We start from the raw sequence: 17528 nt of genomic DNA, 5'->3' as shown, positions 1-17528 counted from the left end.
CACGCGTTCTATAAAAAATGAGCTCAAATAATTGAATGTATTAACAGCCAATTGTACTTCAAGCGCCTAAAATTTCAGGCTTCCAGTGTGATAAACTCCAGTATGACTTAGTCAAAATTGGGCAATTTGGCACAAAAAGCTGATCTGCCATTTTGGACCACATTTTTCTGATATCATAGATCCTCAGGATTAGGGTCTAGGAAGCTGAAAATTTGCATAGGTTGGTTTCAAATGCGGGACGAAAAGGGAAGATTGGGCGCCGGGAACTTTGGGCGCCGAGCATTTTGGGCGCCAAGCACATTGGGTGCCGGGAACATTGGCCCAATGGATTGGTTAATTTGCATCCCAGTCTTTGTTTCATCAATTACATCTCTTATGGATTCCAAAAATTTACTTTGCAACCACATTTTGTGTCATATTTTTTCACATTAATTTTGTAATTACGTATTAAAATTTCGAACTAACTTATACAATTGGCTGACACACTACAGCGGATTATGTTTTAAGAGAGTATTAATAAGTAACAAAAATGATTATTTATGGGCATGTCCCTGTCATCAGGACACCATGGTTGCGTTCGACGAAAGTCACCGGTCGACCCGTAAGTAACTGGTTACTAGCCGAAGCTTTCTATGATCAACCGGTTACCACAGCGGTTACCATTCTGAGCAGTTGATTGGTTGATTGGAGCATGTGATCATTAGCTGTCACGTGATTAACTAACCGATCGCTCTCGGTCGAGCTCGTCGAACGCAACCCATGTGTTACGATGCCATCTCCCTTTGTCAGTTCCATGTACTCCACTGTTCTTTGCTTTCCAGATCCTTCTTTTCCATTTCTATTCTATTCTATTCTATTCAAGAGTCAAAACTGACTTCAACTGCATTTATGTCGAGGACTGCATACGAAGTGCCTTGCCTCCATTGTTTTTATATACCGATAGATGGCAGCACCATCACCGGATCGAGCAGTTAATGAGAATTTAGAACTAGTCCAAGAGCTAATAGCTACCTGGTACTAGCACCCCCAGAGGTATCGTTTCACTTGGAGGACATTGAGACCACGAGCATATTTAACGTCGCCCAGTCCCCTTTAATGACGACGGTGGGTCTTCGACCAGCAAGGATCGAACCCGAGGCCCTCCGGCCCCGAGTCCAATGCCTTACCGATCAGGCTACCACGGCCCTCTTCTTTTCCATTTAAAAGTGGTATTTTGTTTGAGTGGCAGCAGCGGCTCCTGTCCAATGACACATTACCACGCTCCGCTCATCGTATTGAAATTGCATAGCATAATAATCTACAATGTTTATGAATTTAAAAGTCTGTATGACATGCTATTCCATGAATCGAAAAATGCCTTTCTAGTTATTTAGTATGCTTTTTTAAGAAAATCCTTATTAATCTGACGACAGCTCATTGATGTAAATTTTTATTGCGTTTGTGTTTGAATTACTAAAGAATTAAAAAGATCGTAAAACATCTTCGTTTACGTGCTGATAGAGATCATCATATTGAATAAAGCATGGTTCCTTCTTTCCGTATTTTAATTTCTCTAATCTATCTGGTTAAAGAAATCGCTGACGTGAAATGTAAGTAATTAACATGTTTTTAGAAATAAAAATAAATAAATCACATTCGTCGACCTTTAATTTCGATCGAAGTAAAGCAGAAGACTTTCCCAATAAAAATACTTGAACACAATTGTCTACGAAGTATTGAATCTGAGTTAAGGAAGGCCAAAAATGACTAGCACTTCTTTATTTGACACTTCTTTATTTTATTTTGCAATAATTATGGCTACATGTATTAACTCATAAAGCTGTCAAAATAGCTTTGGAAATTACTGATAATAAAGAAAAGAGCAATATGGTTGAAATTTCAGAGCCGCGTTTAAGTAATTATAATTAAAAAAAAAGTCAACTCTTAAACCTTATGGGATAATTTCACATGGCAATAAGAAATCAATAGAATTTTAACACCCATCATCTCAGATTTTGATGTAACTGAACCTCTTTCCCTAGTGGTTAAAGCAACCTCTTACTTTTTCTTTTTTTTTTTTTTTTTTCTCTCTCTATCTCAATTGATGGATATTGATTTCATGACCTTTTGATGTTTTGCTCCTTTTGATATTGTATTTTGGTATTGTTATTGTTTATGATGAAAAAATAATGATTTTGAATTTTTTCACCACCAATGGCAAAATTTTGAAATTTCTGCACAAAGGTCAACATTAAAAACTATGATTTCATTTTTTTTTAATACTCCTACTCATCCAATTAAAAAAGAATGGCACACATGGAGTCTGCCTCTTTCTCCCTTATTTTGACATTAAATAAATAAGTAGTTCCTCATGAGACAAGATCTTTCATGTTTTTAAACTATATCACTTATAATTGTTCAAAAATTCTAAATACAGTAAAACCCTTCTAATGCGGACACAAGCGGGAAAAATTGTTTTGTCCGAAATAGAAGGATGTCCGTAAGGAGGAGTTTTACTGTATAAAGATTGAACTAAGACTATTACTATACTATATAAGATATTTTAGTATATATTCAAGTTTTTCTGATTTGAAATTATTAAAAGTCAATTATTAAACAGTCTAAAAATTAGAAACTCGAGATTTTCCTGAAACTATAGATTAAGAATATTATCTTGATTTTGGTTAAGAAAGCATAAAAATATGAAATTGATTCGCTTGAATAAAATTTAACAGCACTTTTATGTATTCTGTTCTCTTTCTCCTGTTAGGAAGAAATTGTTATTATAAGATTAAATTTTCTATTATTTTTACTAGAGACGTACCGAGTAGCACTTTGGCCGAGTACTGAGTACTCGGCCTTTCACTACTCGGCCGAGTACCGAGTTACCGAGTACTCGGCCTTTCATTACTCGGCCGAGTTACCAAGTACCAATTATGTTTTAAGAAGAACCACCGACACACATGTGATGAATTTTGAACTTATTGGAATAGTAGTATAGACCTCCTTGTCCATATAATAGTTTTTAAAACTAAATTCCTGGCTGAAATTTAATTACGCATTGTATAAACAATTTTGTTTGTGTCAAAAATTTTACAAAAAAATTATTTTTAAAATTAAAAATAAATAAATAAAAGCTATGCTTAATGAAGTTGGAATTAAAGCAAATTAATACCAATCAATTATAGTTCTAGTCCGCCAAACATAAATAGTTTTTAAAAGTAGATAAAACAAATGTGCAGGAACGCTGCAGACACGTGTTTCTGCCCCCCCCCCCCCCCCCCCCCCCCCGTTACAAGGAACGTCTTTTTCAGTGCATAACATGTTAGCTAAAGAATGTAAAGACATTCGACAGAAAAATCCGACTTTTGTCAGATGCCTTTAAATCCACAAGCTCCCATTTTGTGCATTGAAAAAGGAATTCCTTGTAATGCCAAAACACGTGTCTGCAGTGTTCCTGCATTGTGCTTTTACCGTTGGTTTATTTCCTTTTATTTTTTAAGCAAAGGCATTTTTATATTTTTTATGACTAATTTTGGTTTGTAGCAAAAGTTCATTTTTAATATAAAAATTCCATGTTTTCTATACTTACCTTTTTTGTATAATTTTTAATAAATAAGTTTTATTAAATTTGGGGACATTAAAATAAAGATTTATTCCATTGAAGCATTACAAACTTCAGTATTTTCAAAATTTAAATTAGACTTATAAATTTTAATTGTAAACGATTGTAGAATATAATGCTTGCTCTTTTTTTATAAATTTGTATATCTGTCGTGGACAATATTCAAATTTTTGCAACTACTCGGTATTGGCCGAGTATCTGATCAGAATTTGGCCGAGTACCGAGTACTCGGCAAATTGGCCGAGTAGGCCGAGTACCGAGTAGTTACCGAGTACTCGGTACGTCTCTAATTTTTACTTTTGTAATAATATCATTAGCTTCTTTTTTATCCTTTTTTTTTTTTTTTTTGCTGATTGACAAAGAAATTAGTTTATTCTTTTTAGATATTTATCCATTTTGCTGGCTTAGATCTATCCAGGCAGACTTCATTGGCAACAACAGCCAGTCAGTGCTAGAAATAAGAATGTAAATCTAGTACTAATGATGACGCCTAGCTAAGTTTCTTGCATCAAATCAAAAAACCTATGTGCCATAGGTGTCGTTTTTAATGAATCAAATATATGTATGCAAATATATATATATTTTTTATCAAGCACTTCTGATATGCACAGCTGTATGTTGCCCTGCTGATAGTATGTTTGTAAAATATACAAAAGAAAATAATTTTGGAAAACAAAATTTATTTCATTTGAAATGTACATTTACAAATTTATCCTTTGGACCAATCACGGACCTTAACCACAAGGAATCAGAAAAGAAAAGCTAAATGGAATACAAAGTTTTTAATTAAATTGCATCTAGTATACATTTATTAGTAAAAAATGTTAATAAATTGTTGATTATAAAAATTTTGCGTAAATGATTAATTACCAACAGGGATATTCTTTTTGGTGCTGGTTGTATCATTTTTGTTGAAGTCAGCACTTGTGCCAGCAAAATACATAAGTATGGGGAAATTGAGAGTTGTTGGGCCACAGACCAAGTAAGACCGGTCTATAAAATTCATAAGGTGGCCAAATGTTGCCAAACTCGGTGACATTTGGTGATCTATCACCAAACTTAGTGTCAAAAATGATGCAAATTCTTTAATTTCTCGTCAAACCCATATACCTACTTCAAGCAGATATTACATCATCAGAATGAATTAGATGCCTAATCTAGAAGCAGCTAGTTTTTACTATTTTTCTAGAAATAGTTGAATCAAAAAGGAAATATCGTAATTAACATTCTAATAAAAGGTTATACTTGTTCTGTATAATTTAAGTCAAGATGTATTCTTAATTTTGCAATGTATTGTCTGATTTGGTAGGTGACGAATGGCTACACAATCCGGAAGTTGATCGGCATCTTCAACTTGGCCGTGAACTTTTAGCACAAGGAATGTATGATGATGCATTATCACATTATCATGCCGCAGTTGGTAAGGCTTTAAATACCTTTGCAGTACTTGTCATTTTTATTTTCATTGATTGATTTCTATTGTGTAAGGAACTGAGATATTTAACTGTAGGGTGCACAAATAGAAGGATTAACAATGACGAATAGAGTAAAGAGAGGCAAGGAAAACAATGGCTTCTTAGATAAAGCCAAACATGGTTGTTTGGTTTAAACCACAGTTTAAACGTTGTCTCCCAAACGTTTTCATAAATTTACATATTATTGTAAAGAGTGAAATCTAATTGATGCATAGCAAAGCTTTATATAGATAAATTACAGATTTAATAAATGAAGAAACTTATATTTTTTAAGGTAATGCAAGTTTGCTAAATAGTTTTTCTTTCTTTCTTTCTTTATTTTTTAAATTTTTGTTTTTTGTTTTATTTTTTAAATCCATGTAGCTTTTTTATTATGTACATAAAAATACAAGACAGATCAACTAAATTTTTCTAAAATTACATGGAGAAAAAAGACAAGTAACTCTTATTTTATTCATTCAATTATCATTATTTTTCAGTCTTTTGCAATTCAAAATAGTCCAAAAAGCATATTTCAACCAAAGCTTAATTTACTACCTAATATGCTTGATTAAGTTTCATTGAGATAGATTATGTACCATTGAAGCGATGCATCGTGTATATAAATTTTAACGCTAGGATATTTGACCAAGAACACTTAAAGCAGGCATAAAATTGTGCCGTACCTGCACACTTTTTGCATCCGCGATAGACGATGCAGTCAGAGCAAGGAAAAAATACATATAAAATTATGAAAACAGAAAATATTCATGTAACTCTGTGCTCTTATTTTAAAAAAAAATGCAAAATTTTCACATTTCAAAGAACTTTATTCCAATATAATAATAAAAGAAATCTCATGTATGAATGGTGGGAGATCAATAAACATTAATTTTTATGACAGTCTTCATTATTAAAATATGTTAAGAGTATTTTCAAACTGAGGCTTTTAATTATTTTTTTTCCTTTGATTAAAAAATTGTATTCCTAAATACATTAAATCATGAGAAATAATGTCTACAATCGAGAATATAATGATTTTCTTAAAACCTACTTGTCCTGCTTCTGTAATTGTTGTCAATGCTACATTAAGTAAATAAATTAGATCATTTATAGCTTTTTAAAAAAATCTTTAAACAGACTATGCATCGATCTTTTGATTTTTAATGTACATCAGACTTTTGATTCATTTGTAGATACTGCAGAATACTTCCCATATATAAGCATGCATGAGTTTAATTTTTTTAATTATTATTTATAGTAGATAGCTATGTTTATGAGGAAATTAATTTGCAAGAATTTATTCTTGGTTATTCATAATTAATAATGTCTGAACTATCACAGTAAATTATTTTTTTGATAATGTAAACCAAGACCCATTTACGTATTGTACTTTTTATAATAGTTTAGATTTTCAAACAATATTCTCCTATAAAAATTTCTACGTATGAGGAAATGCAACTAAACGATTTTACTCTTAATTATTTAATAAATTACAAAGAAATTTGGTACAAATATAAATATTAAAACATTCTTTAAGAAATAATTCATAAAATCTGCATGATTTTCCTAATATTTTTTTTTCTTGCAAATAGTTAAAAGAACCAAATAAACCTGGTTTAAACAAAATAAAATCAAGTTTAAACCAAAAAAAAAAGTTTTTATACCAGCCCTGAAGACAAATAAAGAAAGAAAAGAGCTAGGTGAAAGGATTCTCAATGTAACTTTAAGTAAAGAGAGAAATTATATTAGAATCAATGATTGAAAATTAATTTGAAGTGAATTTACAGAAGTTCGAGAAGAGAAATATACAAATTAGTTGCTAAAACTACTTACATATTTAGTAAAACGTAATGGAAATTTGAATTTTATGTCTCGGATATATTCAGTACTGTTGCTCGAAAAAAATATTTTCGGGAATTCTCTAAAAGAAAAGGTGATATTTTTACTGTAAAAAATAAAATATTTCGGGAGACAGCCTCTGCCAAGATTCCCCTAATGAGCGCCCATATGGGGGAGGGGGGGGGGATTGGGGACTCAAGCCACCCTTTAGAAATTAGAACTCCTTTACTTTCAGTACTTTATTCTTTGCAAAAATTTAAAAAAAAAATTCTCTCGTCATTAATGAATAAGTAATTAAAAATGTCAAAATTTAATAACTCTAATTCATTAAAATCAGTTTCTAATGCAGAAAATATCTTGATTAACCATGGGTGAAAATATCTGAGCTCCCCCCCCTCCTTAAAATTTTGCATATGGGCACTCATGGTTTCCCTCCAACTTCAGCAGTGCTTACAAACAGATAAAGAAAGCTTACAATTTCATATCTTATCTTGTGATGTTTTTTGTAGATGCGGATCCTTACAATTATTTAACTTATTATACCCGAGCTACTGTGTATCTTGCCATTGGGAAAGTTGTGTCTGCTTTGAAAGATCTTACAAAAGTCATTGAGCTTAAGCCAGACTTTTCTGCTGTAAGTAACATGTAAAAGCATTTTGATATTCCAATTTTCAAGTTAAATTGTTGTGTTAAATTTTTCAATATTTTCCTGCAGGCAAGAGTTCAAAGAGGAAATCTCCTATTGAAACAAGGAAAATTGGATGAAGCTCATATTGATTTCGAAAATGTTGTAAGTGCATACAGTAATTTAATTTGTGTTCAATTTAATATTGTGTAAAGATCAGCTGTTACTTTGATTGTTTGAAAGCCATTCAAAGTTACAGCATTTTGCTGGTTCATATTCGATAATATGCTAAACCGAAACCCAGTGGCACTACAGCCCATAAGGACCAAGGCTTATTATCCCCACCTCAGTCTTCCTGACCAAGGGCTCTGAAATGCTAGGAAGATGTTCCAGTTAGGTGTTGTTAATATGCTACCAAAATATAAACAAACTTAACATGATATTTCTTTAAACTTTAAGGCGGAGTACATTATGTGTCCGTTAGGAGCCATTCATTAATTACGTAAGGGTCCCGAGGGGGAGGGCGGATGTTGGAAAAATCTCTGTGTACCCTTACTTGGGAGGAGAGGGGAGTAAAACTCATTCTTACGTAATATTTTCCAACTCAATATTTTACATTAGAAATCGCGTTGATTTGGCAGAGACTATGTTCCATTTGCATCTGGAAGGTAAGAAACGTGTTAGGGTAAGATGTTTTTCGTTGTTTTACAAGGAATGAATAGTAGGGTGGAACGAAAAAAACAAAGTTTTTATTTTCGAATTGTAATAGTGCAGAAAAGTTGCGATTGGTGAAGACTTACAAAACAAAATAAAAATTTTTAAAATCGGATAATATCTTCCGATCACGCAACGAGCCTAAAAATTTGAAAAAATGGAAAATTTCATCTGTTCTTAGAGATTTTCTGAAAAATTTTCTCCAACGTTTCTTTTTAATACTCTAAGACGGAAAAGTTACGATTGGTGAAGCCTTCAGAAATTTAAAAAAACATATTGAAATCAAATAACACCTCCTGATCCAGGAACAAGCATGAAAAGTAAAAAAAGGGAGAATTTCATCTTTTCTTAGTGATTAAAAATAAAATTGTTCTTGTTGTTTTTTTTCCCCGGTGTTACAGAGAAAATTTTTTTAAAAAACCCTATATTACACATAAACATTAATTTATTTCTTTACTATGCAAAACTACCATTCTTTACAACAATGAAACATTTTCAAATAATAGAACGTTATAAAATATTTACGAAATTTACAATCCAGTATACAAGTCTTATTGTTTTAAGTGTTAGTTGTTGAAGTTAATTTATAATCAGATTTTTTGGAAAATTCGGGCATAATTGATCTGGATTTCAATGTTGCTCTTAAGTAGCCATCTCTTGATTTAAATCCACACACTTTGAGTGAAGCCTCCGTCACTAGCTTCACACATCTTTCGACAGCTTGCGTATGGCAGGGGAATAGTTTCATATCCCAGTCGGGTATAGTGCCTGTTGCAATAAGATTTTCAATGTCTTTGTTAGGAACTTTTCGAAGAAAAGGTGGAGAAGATAGTTTTGTCGTGTTCCAATTAATAATCTCTGTGTAACCTTCTGCTTCGAAATTTAGAGATGGAATGACAAAGTTTCTAATGCTTTTGCCTTTAGAAACAGATTCTCTGGCTTTTAAGACGTTTTTAAAGTTCTCTTATGTGCCTCCTTTCATCAAACAAAATTGCCATTAATAAGTTTTCGGGATACGCAAAGAAAGAGTTTCTTTCAATGACAGGGTAAATAACTTGTTTTAGATTGTCAGGTAAGTATCGACAGGTTTGAGTTGTTCTGTAAACATGAATGGCACCGTCTGTGAAATTTTTGCGGTTCTTTATTTCGCTAATGGGGCGTATTAGATGCATACACTGTACTAAGTGGCATAAACAAATATGAATATCGCGGGATTAAAGGGCGATGTGGACAATTTACATGCAGGCTCTAGTACTAAAATATCACATTTGTTTTATTAACAAACGTTCTTCCATTAGTATTTCATACCGAACTTATGAGGATCGTTGAACTAAAAGAAAAAAAAAAGCTGAAAAAGGGCTTAAAGTTTTTCAAACATGTAGGTTCGCTGCACGATCGGAAGATATTGTTTTATTTCAAAAAGATATTTTTTTTTCGCTTTGAAGTCTTCACTAAACGTAACTTCTCCGTTCTGTAGCCTAAAAAAGTACATTGATCAAAAAATGTTAAAAATTCGGAAAAATCCTGAAATTCTCAACTTTTTCGATTTTTTAGGCTTGGTTCTGGATCAGAAGGTATTATTCGATTTCAATTTTTTTTTATTTCTGAAGGTTTCACCAATCGTAACTTTTCCGTCTTAGAGCCTTAAAAAGAAACATAAAACAGAATTTTTGAAAAATCACTAAGAAAACACAAAATTTTCCATTTTTTCAAATATTTAGGCTCGTTGCGGGATCGGAAGATATTATCCGATTTTTAAAATCTTTGTTTTGTTTTGTAAGTATTCACCAATCGCAACTTTTCCGCACTATTACGATTCGAAAATAAAAACTTTGTTTTTTTCGTTCCACCCTAATGAATAGTGTAAAGTATAATAAGAGTCACACTGTGTATGGCATGTTTTATTTTTAATTGATATTGCATCAAAACAATGTCCAAAATACATTCAGTCTAGATTCTAACTTTTCAGTAAGTATTTCTTTATGCAAAAGGTTTAATTTAATAATGTGAATTTAATAACAATTCCAGTGATGTAACGATTCCAAGATTTGTTATTTTATCATTTTGAAAAACGAAATGAAATCTTACGTAAGAATAAGGGGGGGGGGGGGCGGAGTGGTAGAAAATCTTACATACCCTTACATGGGGGAGGGGGGGTCAAAAATTTCCGAAATCACCCTTACGTAATTAATGAATGGCCCCTTATCCTCCAAGTTGCAGGTATTGCCTCTTTCATGAGGAAACATACTTGCATCTTGTATGTTTTCATAGTGTTTTCTGCCTATACCTTGGTTGTCATTTTCTTGAACCTTGTGAGAGTCATTACGTACCTATTAGGTGTTTGCTGAATTTTGCTTCAGCTATTTGTCTGTTTTAAGACTTCTGTTTGGGAACTTGTACAATAGCTCTCTGATCGCAGTGCTTGGTTTGGTGGAACTGCCCTTTCTTTCATTTAATAACTCCTAAATATTTTTCAGACATACTGAAAAGTATTTTGATCTGATGGGAAATTCAAGAAAAACAAGGAAAACAAACAAAAATTTGGGGGGAGGGGGAGGAACTAATTAGCAAAACTAATGCACATGAACCAGTTTAATAGCTTTTTAAATAAAAAAATCACATTAATTTTTATTCTGATCTGTTGGCACATTTTAAATACTTTTTTATTTATTGTGAGTATTTTGTTATTTTCAGTAGGAAAGCAACTTGAGGTTTCTTAGCATTTAGGCATTTGCCTATTTCAACTGTTCTTGCACCAACCTCATCAGTGGCTCATCTAAAGAGTCTTCCAATTGGGCGGGTAGATGTTGGCAGCTGTGTTGTTTTGGTGATGTCTGTCTAACCTGCTGTTTATTGTTCAGTGACTTATGCCAAATCACCATGGCAAGTTACACGATTGAGCAGCACATGTAAATGATATAACTTTATTATGAAAATGAGGCGACCGGAGCAGAATAGTTCCAACGTAGTCCATGCATGTCGTAAAAGGCGACTAAAATGGATGCCCAATCTGGGGCGTGAGACACCATGCTGATGGATAGATGACATCTGGGTTTTATGATGTCTAAACAGTCCCCTCGAGGAACCGGGCGAAACCTCGTAACTTGCCTTGCATTCGTACAGGGTGCGGGTGTTGACCTTTTACCACCGCCCAGTTCCCAACTCCTTTAAAACTGGATATTGGCTTCATGGAGAGAACCAGCAACCTTGCTGCTGGAGGAGGTGAGGGTGCAGGTCTGCAACCCACCGACTGGTGAGGGGGCATATCTGCAACCCACCGACACTATAGTAGGGGGGCAGGGTGTACTCATTTATGCACTAAAATGCAACAGGCACAGGCAGGAGAGGGGAGGCTGTTACAGAAAGTGAAAGCCACTGGGCCAGCCATTCCTGGGAAGGTAGGATAAACCAAACGTCATCGATCGGAGGTTTCAGCTCCTTCCCCTGCACAAACTGCTGCATCTCAAAGAGTAAGGACTGGTCAACCAGTCCTATGCTCAGCCTCAGTGCGTCCTCCTCAGTGCGTATGTTTAAGATGGCTGTTGTGAGAGAAACCTTCCTGTTGGAGAGGTTATCTTGCGATGACATTGAACATATCAGCTTGTCTTTCTAAAAGGAGGACAGACCTGATTCTCTCTGAGGATCATATGCCAGAAATGCAGTAGGCTTCTTAACAAAAATAGCATTAGGAAGGCTTTTGGTCTTCTTGCTGAACTTTACATCTTAAAGCAGCACCTTACTATAATGGGTGTCAGTAATGATTCAATTTGCAGTGGTTACTTCTTTAAGGAGGAAACGATTACTCACACCCTGTGTGATTGTGAAGTGTTTTCTGCCTATAGGTTTAAACACTTTGGTCATCATTTACTTGAACAATGCGAGATTCATGATATTCCTATTAGGTGTTTGTTGAATTCTGCTTCAGCTACTGGTCTGTTTTAAGACTTCTGTTTGGGGACTAGTACAGTAGACCTCTGGTCACAGTGCTTGGTTCAGTTGAGCCCCCCTTTCATTCATTTCATTTCATTCATTTTCATCAAAATAAGTGTTCGTTTGTAAAAGCGTTGCATGATTTTCGCCTAATTTACGGCGTATGCGGTAGTCCTTCTTCAGCTGAATATGGAATGACGCTAAACAACACGAGGTTCACCAGGTGACAATGAATCCACAAAAGTTTTTGTTTGCTGTGGGTTTTAGGCCAGAAGCATCATTGGTCTACTTTTTTGAAAAAAAAAAAAAATGTTGTTGAAGCCATCCCCATCAACAGTGAGTACTGAAGAACAATGACAATCGATTTTTTTTTTTTCGCCCAAACATAATGATATGCACGATTTTTTTTTTTCGCCCAAACATAATGATATGCACATAGACGACATGCGGTTCCAGCAGGATGGTGCTATGTGCCACTCAGCTGATGCTACGATGCACATCCTGCATGAATGATTTGAGGGAATAGTTATTTCTCACAGAGGTGTCTGAAATTGGCCACAAAGATCATGCATGCATGGTTTCCTGAAATCACAGGTTGATACAAATAAGCTGCAATAAACCAATGCCCTTAAACAAACATAACCAAGGTCTTCACTAAAATTCAGCCAGTTCTGTGCAGCAGAGTCATTGAAAATTAAACCTTTTGGATCTGTGCCACTGTGAGATGCCGTGGTGGATAATTTAACAAACCTAAAAGCCATAAAAAATGGCATGCATGGGTGTCTTAAACAAAAAAATATTTGTAACAACTCACACACCCCATTTTATTCCATTTCAACATCTACTTGTTCATTTTGAAAGACTCTATAGGAGGGAACAAGCCCAGGTCCTTGCCGTGGGTGGCAACTTCTCGAGGACGGCAAATTCGCTCTATTTTTATATTTTTCCTGTTGAAATTTAATGTAAAACTTGAAGAAAGATGAGTTAGGGTGGCAGTTTCAAGATCTGCTTGGACTTGGAAAAATCGAAGATCAGGCACTGACTTCACTTATGACATCACTCAGTTTTGTGTCAAAATATTTCCATCCCTTGTGAATGACTTTATAGCCAAGTGCCACTGTATTTCAAACAATTCTAAGAATATTTATTGAACTGAAGTACTCCATAAAGCATTGCTCTGCATTAAGTACAAGAGGCTGTTGTGTTTTTTTTTTTAAATCTTATTGCTACAAATACTATGGATTTTTTTATTGCTGTAATTGTATTCATCATGCAAGTTTCTTTTCTGTGTTACTTTATTTTTTATTTCTAATTTTTAAAAAATATATTAATACTTCAAAGAAATACTTCAAAAGTGCTTCTGAAATGTCATCAGTCATTTAGAAATTACTAATGTGTTGAATATTTTTCAATTTTCCTAGCTTCGTATAGATCCAATGAATGCAGATGCTAACCATGGGTATGGTATCATAGAACCTTTAAGAAGGAACATGCAAGTGGCATATGAAATGGTATATGATCGGAATTATCATGAAGCCATTGCGGTATTGACTCAACTATTGCAGGTAATTTGCATTTACTATATTAAAATTCATTTATTTGATAATTTTCTGCATGTGGAATAGGCAGTACTATGTTGTATTCATGTACAAGATAGACCAAATGTAATCAAAGAAATGCATTATTTGGGGACATTGTTTTGTTTGGTTTGGACAAGAACAAATTTGTGTCATACCGCGAATTCAAGTACTATTGTGGTTAACTTTTTTTTTTTATTCCAGAGAATGTCTCTAAAAGTGGCCATGGTGGCAAACCTTTTGGCTACTTATTTGTTTACTTTCGTTCCATTTTTTCTGTGAACCCTGTATTATACTACTGCAGCAAATCCAGTATTAAAATGCATCCAGCATTTATCTTTTTTGGGAAGAAGGAGAGAGGAGTCATTGCAGTTCTTATATGCCTATATCAGGATTCTCAATATGATAAAGCATGCAGGGCTCAAAATTAACTGTGGTTCGCTGGTCTAAGAGCAAAAAAAAAAAAAAAAAAATCTGAAAAGCAGAATAAAAATTTTAGTGCTCCATTGGACCAGAGAAGTTTTATTCCTATTTTCATTCAGAAATTTTAAGCATGATAGTTTTTTGAAATTCAAGAAAAAGTTTGCACTTCTATGTTCAAAATTTTAGACTTAGGAAGAAAAGCTGCTTTTAGCAATTTCTACCGCATTACATTATACCATTCGTTTACCCTCTCCTTTCACAAAGCAAAAACAGAGAAGATTTTATTGGCTGAACTCCTTAACCAGTATAGGTGTTACAAAGAGATACCTGCTGCTTCTTTCTCCTCCTCCTCAGTTGCTTTGACATCTCTCTTGAAAACTGCTGACTTACATTGCTTATTACATTTTTTTCTCTCCTTTTTTTTAATATTTGAAACCAGGGACCACTAAAATCATGGACCAATCAAAGATCACTCAAAGGTCAAAGTATATAGACCACTAAAAACATGTATGGACCAGTAAAATTCTGCAGTTTCTGATCCATTGGACCAGTTGCTGCAAACTGGTTCTGCTGTTCAAATCAGTTCTGAGGAGGAGTGGGGGGTAGATCTCAGAACCCAAGCTTCCCTGATCCTGCTGGGACACATTGTGTTTTTTTTTTTTTTTTGTGTATGGAGAGATATTGTGCTGTATGGGTTTGGGACATACATACAGGACATTAAATGTTCAGGGCATATAAAAAGTAGATTGAAAAAACAATATAAGCATGTATCTACAAATAGTTTTAACACAGAAGCTTCTAAAATTTTCCTTTTCAACTTGTATGATTAAAAATAAATTATAAATCATGTATACTTTTTGAATTTACCTTCCCTTTACAGCATATGCAGTTTTATCTTTCTTATTCTTCAGTATCTTTTTAAAACTTGTTATTTTAATAGTTATTCTATATTTATATCACATTTATTTTAAATTATAGATTTCCAGCTCATCAGATAGAATTGCTTAGAATTTAAATAGCTTTAAACAATGGCTTTTGGTTCTATTTTCTGTGCAGAAGTTCTCTGCCCTTCTGCCCACCAGTATCTTGCTGTATATTTTACATTTTGAGCCATTTGAGTCTAGAATTATAATCTTATTCTGAAAGTCCACTTATTAATGTGGTAGCTATCCCATGAAATTCTTCCAATAAGATATCATTTGAGACAGTGAGAAGCAAAGGGATGTAAGTGACAAAATTAAAATGTTGGAGATTACCAATACAAATGGTAGGTGAACGTCTCCTCTATCTTGGGGCAAGAGATAGTTGTAGTAGCCCAAGTAGGTGCTGCTGTGAAGTATGATTTAGAAAAAAATATTAATGAAAGCCTACCTAGGATCTGAACTTTAAAGGGAATTTACTCGAAATTTTAAATAGTCCACTTACATCCTCCCTTAGTTTCTCACCACCTCATTTGTAGATAAGATGACCAAAACTGAACTTCTTTCAAGACTGGTTTTCACCCCCTCAAATACTATAGAACATTTCTCAAGAATGAGACCTTTTAAATATTGAAAAAGTACCCCTTAAAAATTTCAATGCTGTAGTTGGGGCAAATCTAACCTGGCAGCATCGTGAACTGGATGTGAAAAAAAAAACCCTTAAGCATTTCCTCTTCCGCCACTGACAGAAAAGTTGTCCGGACTACAAAAGGGCCCCATACCTGAAAAAGCTTAAGGCCCTGTTAAGTCTAAATCCGGCCCTGATCATATGTTTTATAAATAGTAATAAAACTAGCTTTTTAATGTGCTATGTAATTATTCTTCATTCCCTTTTTAATATGGGGCCCTCCAAACCACTCCACTTGTTAATATTACCAAAGATTATCATCTACAAACTGCATTGTAAACAATAACTTGTAAAAGTTTCTAGGGTAAGGTCCCCCACCTCTCCTTTTTGCCAACATCGTTCAAGATCGGCCTAAATTTTGTTTTAAGCACTTGAGTTTCAAAACCTTTTCGCAGGAGAACTCCTTCCTCTCTAACATCATTGAAAGTCTTCAAGAACTACATTTTTGGAGCTTCAATTTCAAAAAATTGCTGGTTCTCTAAAAGTTACTCATGAGTCATAGATTGCCTTCATTTGCAATTTGAAAAAATTTTGGGAGTGGACCTCAGAATCTCTTCAACCCCTAACCTTACCAAAGATAAGTCTAGAATGCATTTTTAAGTCTATAAATTAGAAAAATTTCCTGGAATGGGCCTTTGAATCTCTCCTCCCTTTAACATCACCAAAAATCGTCTAAAACAGCCTTTTTAGAGCTACAATTTCCAAGGGAGCACTTCAAACCTCTTCTTCCCTACCATTATTAAAGATAACTCGAATGCATCTTTACGACTGCAAATTAGAAAAATTTCTTGGTGTGGGCCCTGGAATCTCTCCTCCGTGTCACATCACAAAAAGATCGCATTAAACTGCGTTTTTGGCACTAAAATTCCAAAAAAAAAAAATCCGCCGGAGAATCCCCAAACTTCTGAACATTATTGGAATGATGTTTGCGTTTTTATGGTTTCAATTTTGAAAAATGGGCGAGGGGAGGGGGTCGCACCCGAGCCCTTAATATTACGAAAGACAGAGTGCATTTCTAGGATCACAAATTGGAAAAATTTATTGGGATGGGCCATCAAATCTCTCCTCCCTCTAACATCATCAGAAAGATCATCTAAAACTGCATTCTTAAAACTACAATTTCGAAAAATAGACAGGTTAGCACCACCAAACCTTTCTCCTCGAACATTACCAAAGATTGTTTAAAATGCGTTTTTAAGCCTACAAATTTAAACAATTTTACGAGGAAGAAACCCCCAGACCCCCTTTACTTCGCAGTTAATATTATACTTACGGTTACGTTCACGTCGGCTTCCTCTTAAATCAGAAGTCCTATACAGTCGCCTCAGAACAAACTACTTTCAGAAGTACCACTTTAAGCCGACGATATATGCACCCGTTTGTTGAGAAAAGAGGAAAATCATTGGGAAGGTTACAGCCTTTATGATCAACTTGTGTCGCCTAGTAAAAATTCCTTAAAAAATACTCTGAAACACAAATGTATCAAACACATGTTAACTATTTTTGCATGACTGTATCATGTTTACGAAATACATAAACACCTTTGTGCTGAGAAATAACAGTAAATATCTAATGTTTTGTAGCACAAATATACAGAATACATGTGTTTCGGGGTTTCCAGGAACCCCTTTTTTAAATCAAAGTTACATCCAAAAGCTCAGTTTTTAATTGAAAAATTAGTTCCTGGAAACCCCAAAACATGTGTACTCTGTAGATTTGTGCTACAAAATGTTGGATATTTACTGTTATGT

At 34.1% G+C, this 17528-nt stretch overlaps 1 protein-coding gene across 2 annotated transcripts in view; it reads left to right on the top strand.

Moving 5' to 3' along the window:
- The first annotated feature begins 1284 nt into the window (after nt 1-1284).
- Nucleotides 1285-17528, top strand: part of LOC129221484 (dnaJ homolog subfamily C member 3-like) — an 82615-nt gene continuing 66371 nt past the window's right edge. Inside the window, exons 1-5 of one of the 2 annotated variants that reach the window (XM_054855964.1) lie at nt 1285-1589; nt 4914-5024; nt 7410-7534; nt 7616-7690; nt 13591-13734. In XM_054855964.1, coding sequence (XP_054711939.1) covers nt 1523-1589; nt 4914-5024; nt 7410-7534; nt 7616-7690; nt 13591-13734 — 522 coding nt within the window. In that variant the 5' untranslated portion in view covers nt 1285-1522. The remainder of the gene's footprint in view (nt 1590-4913; nt 5025-7409; nt 7535-7615; nt 7691-13590; nt 13735-17528) is intronic. The other variant, XM_054855963.1, reaches the window with a different exon arrangement.

The sequence above is a fragment of the Uloborus diversus genome, chromosome 4 (assembly GCF_026930045.1).
Source record: "Uloborus diversus isolate 005 chromosome 4, Udiv.v.3.1, whole genome shotgun sequence".
NCBI lineage: Eukaryota > Metazoa > Arthropoda > Arachnida > Araneae > Uloboridae > Uloborus > Uloborus diversus.
This window is presented reverse-complemented; position numbering and strand designations above follow the sequence as displayed.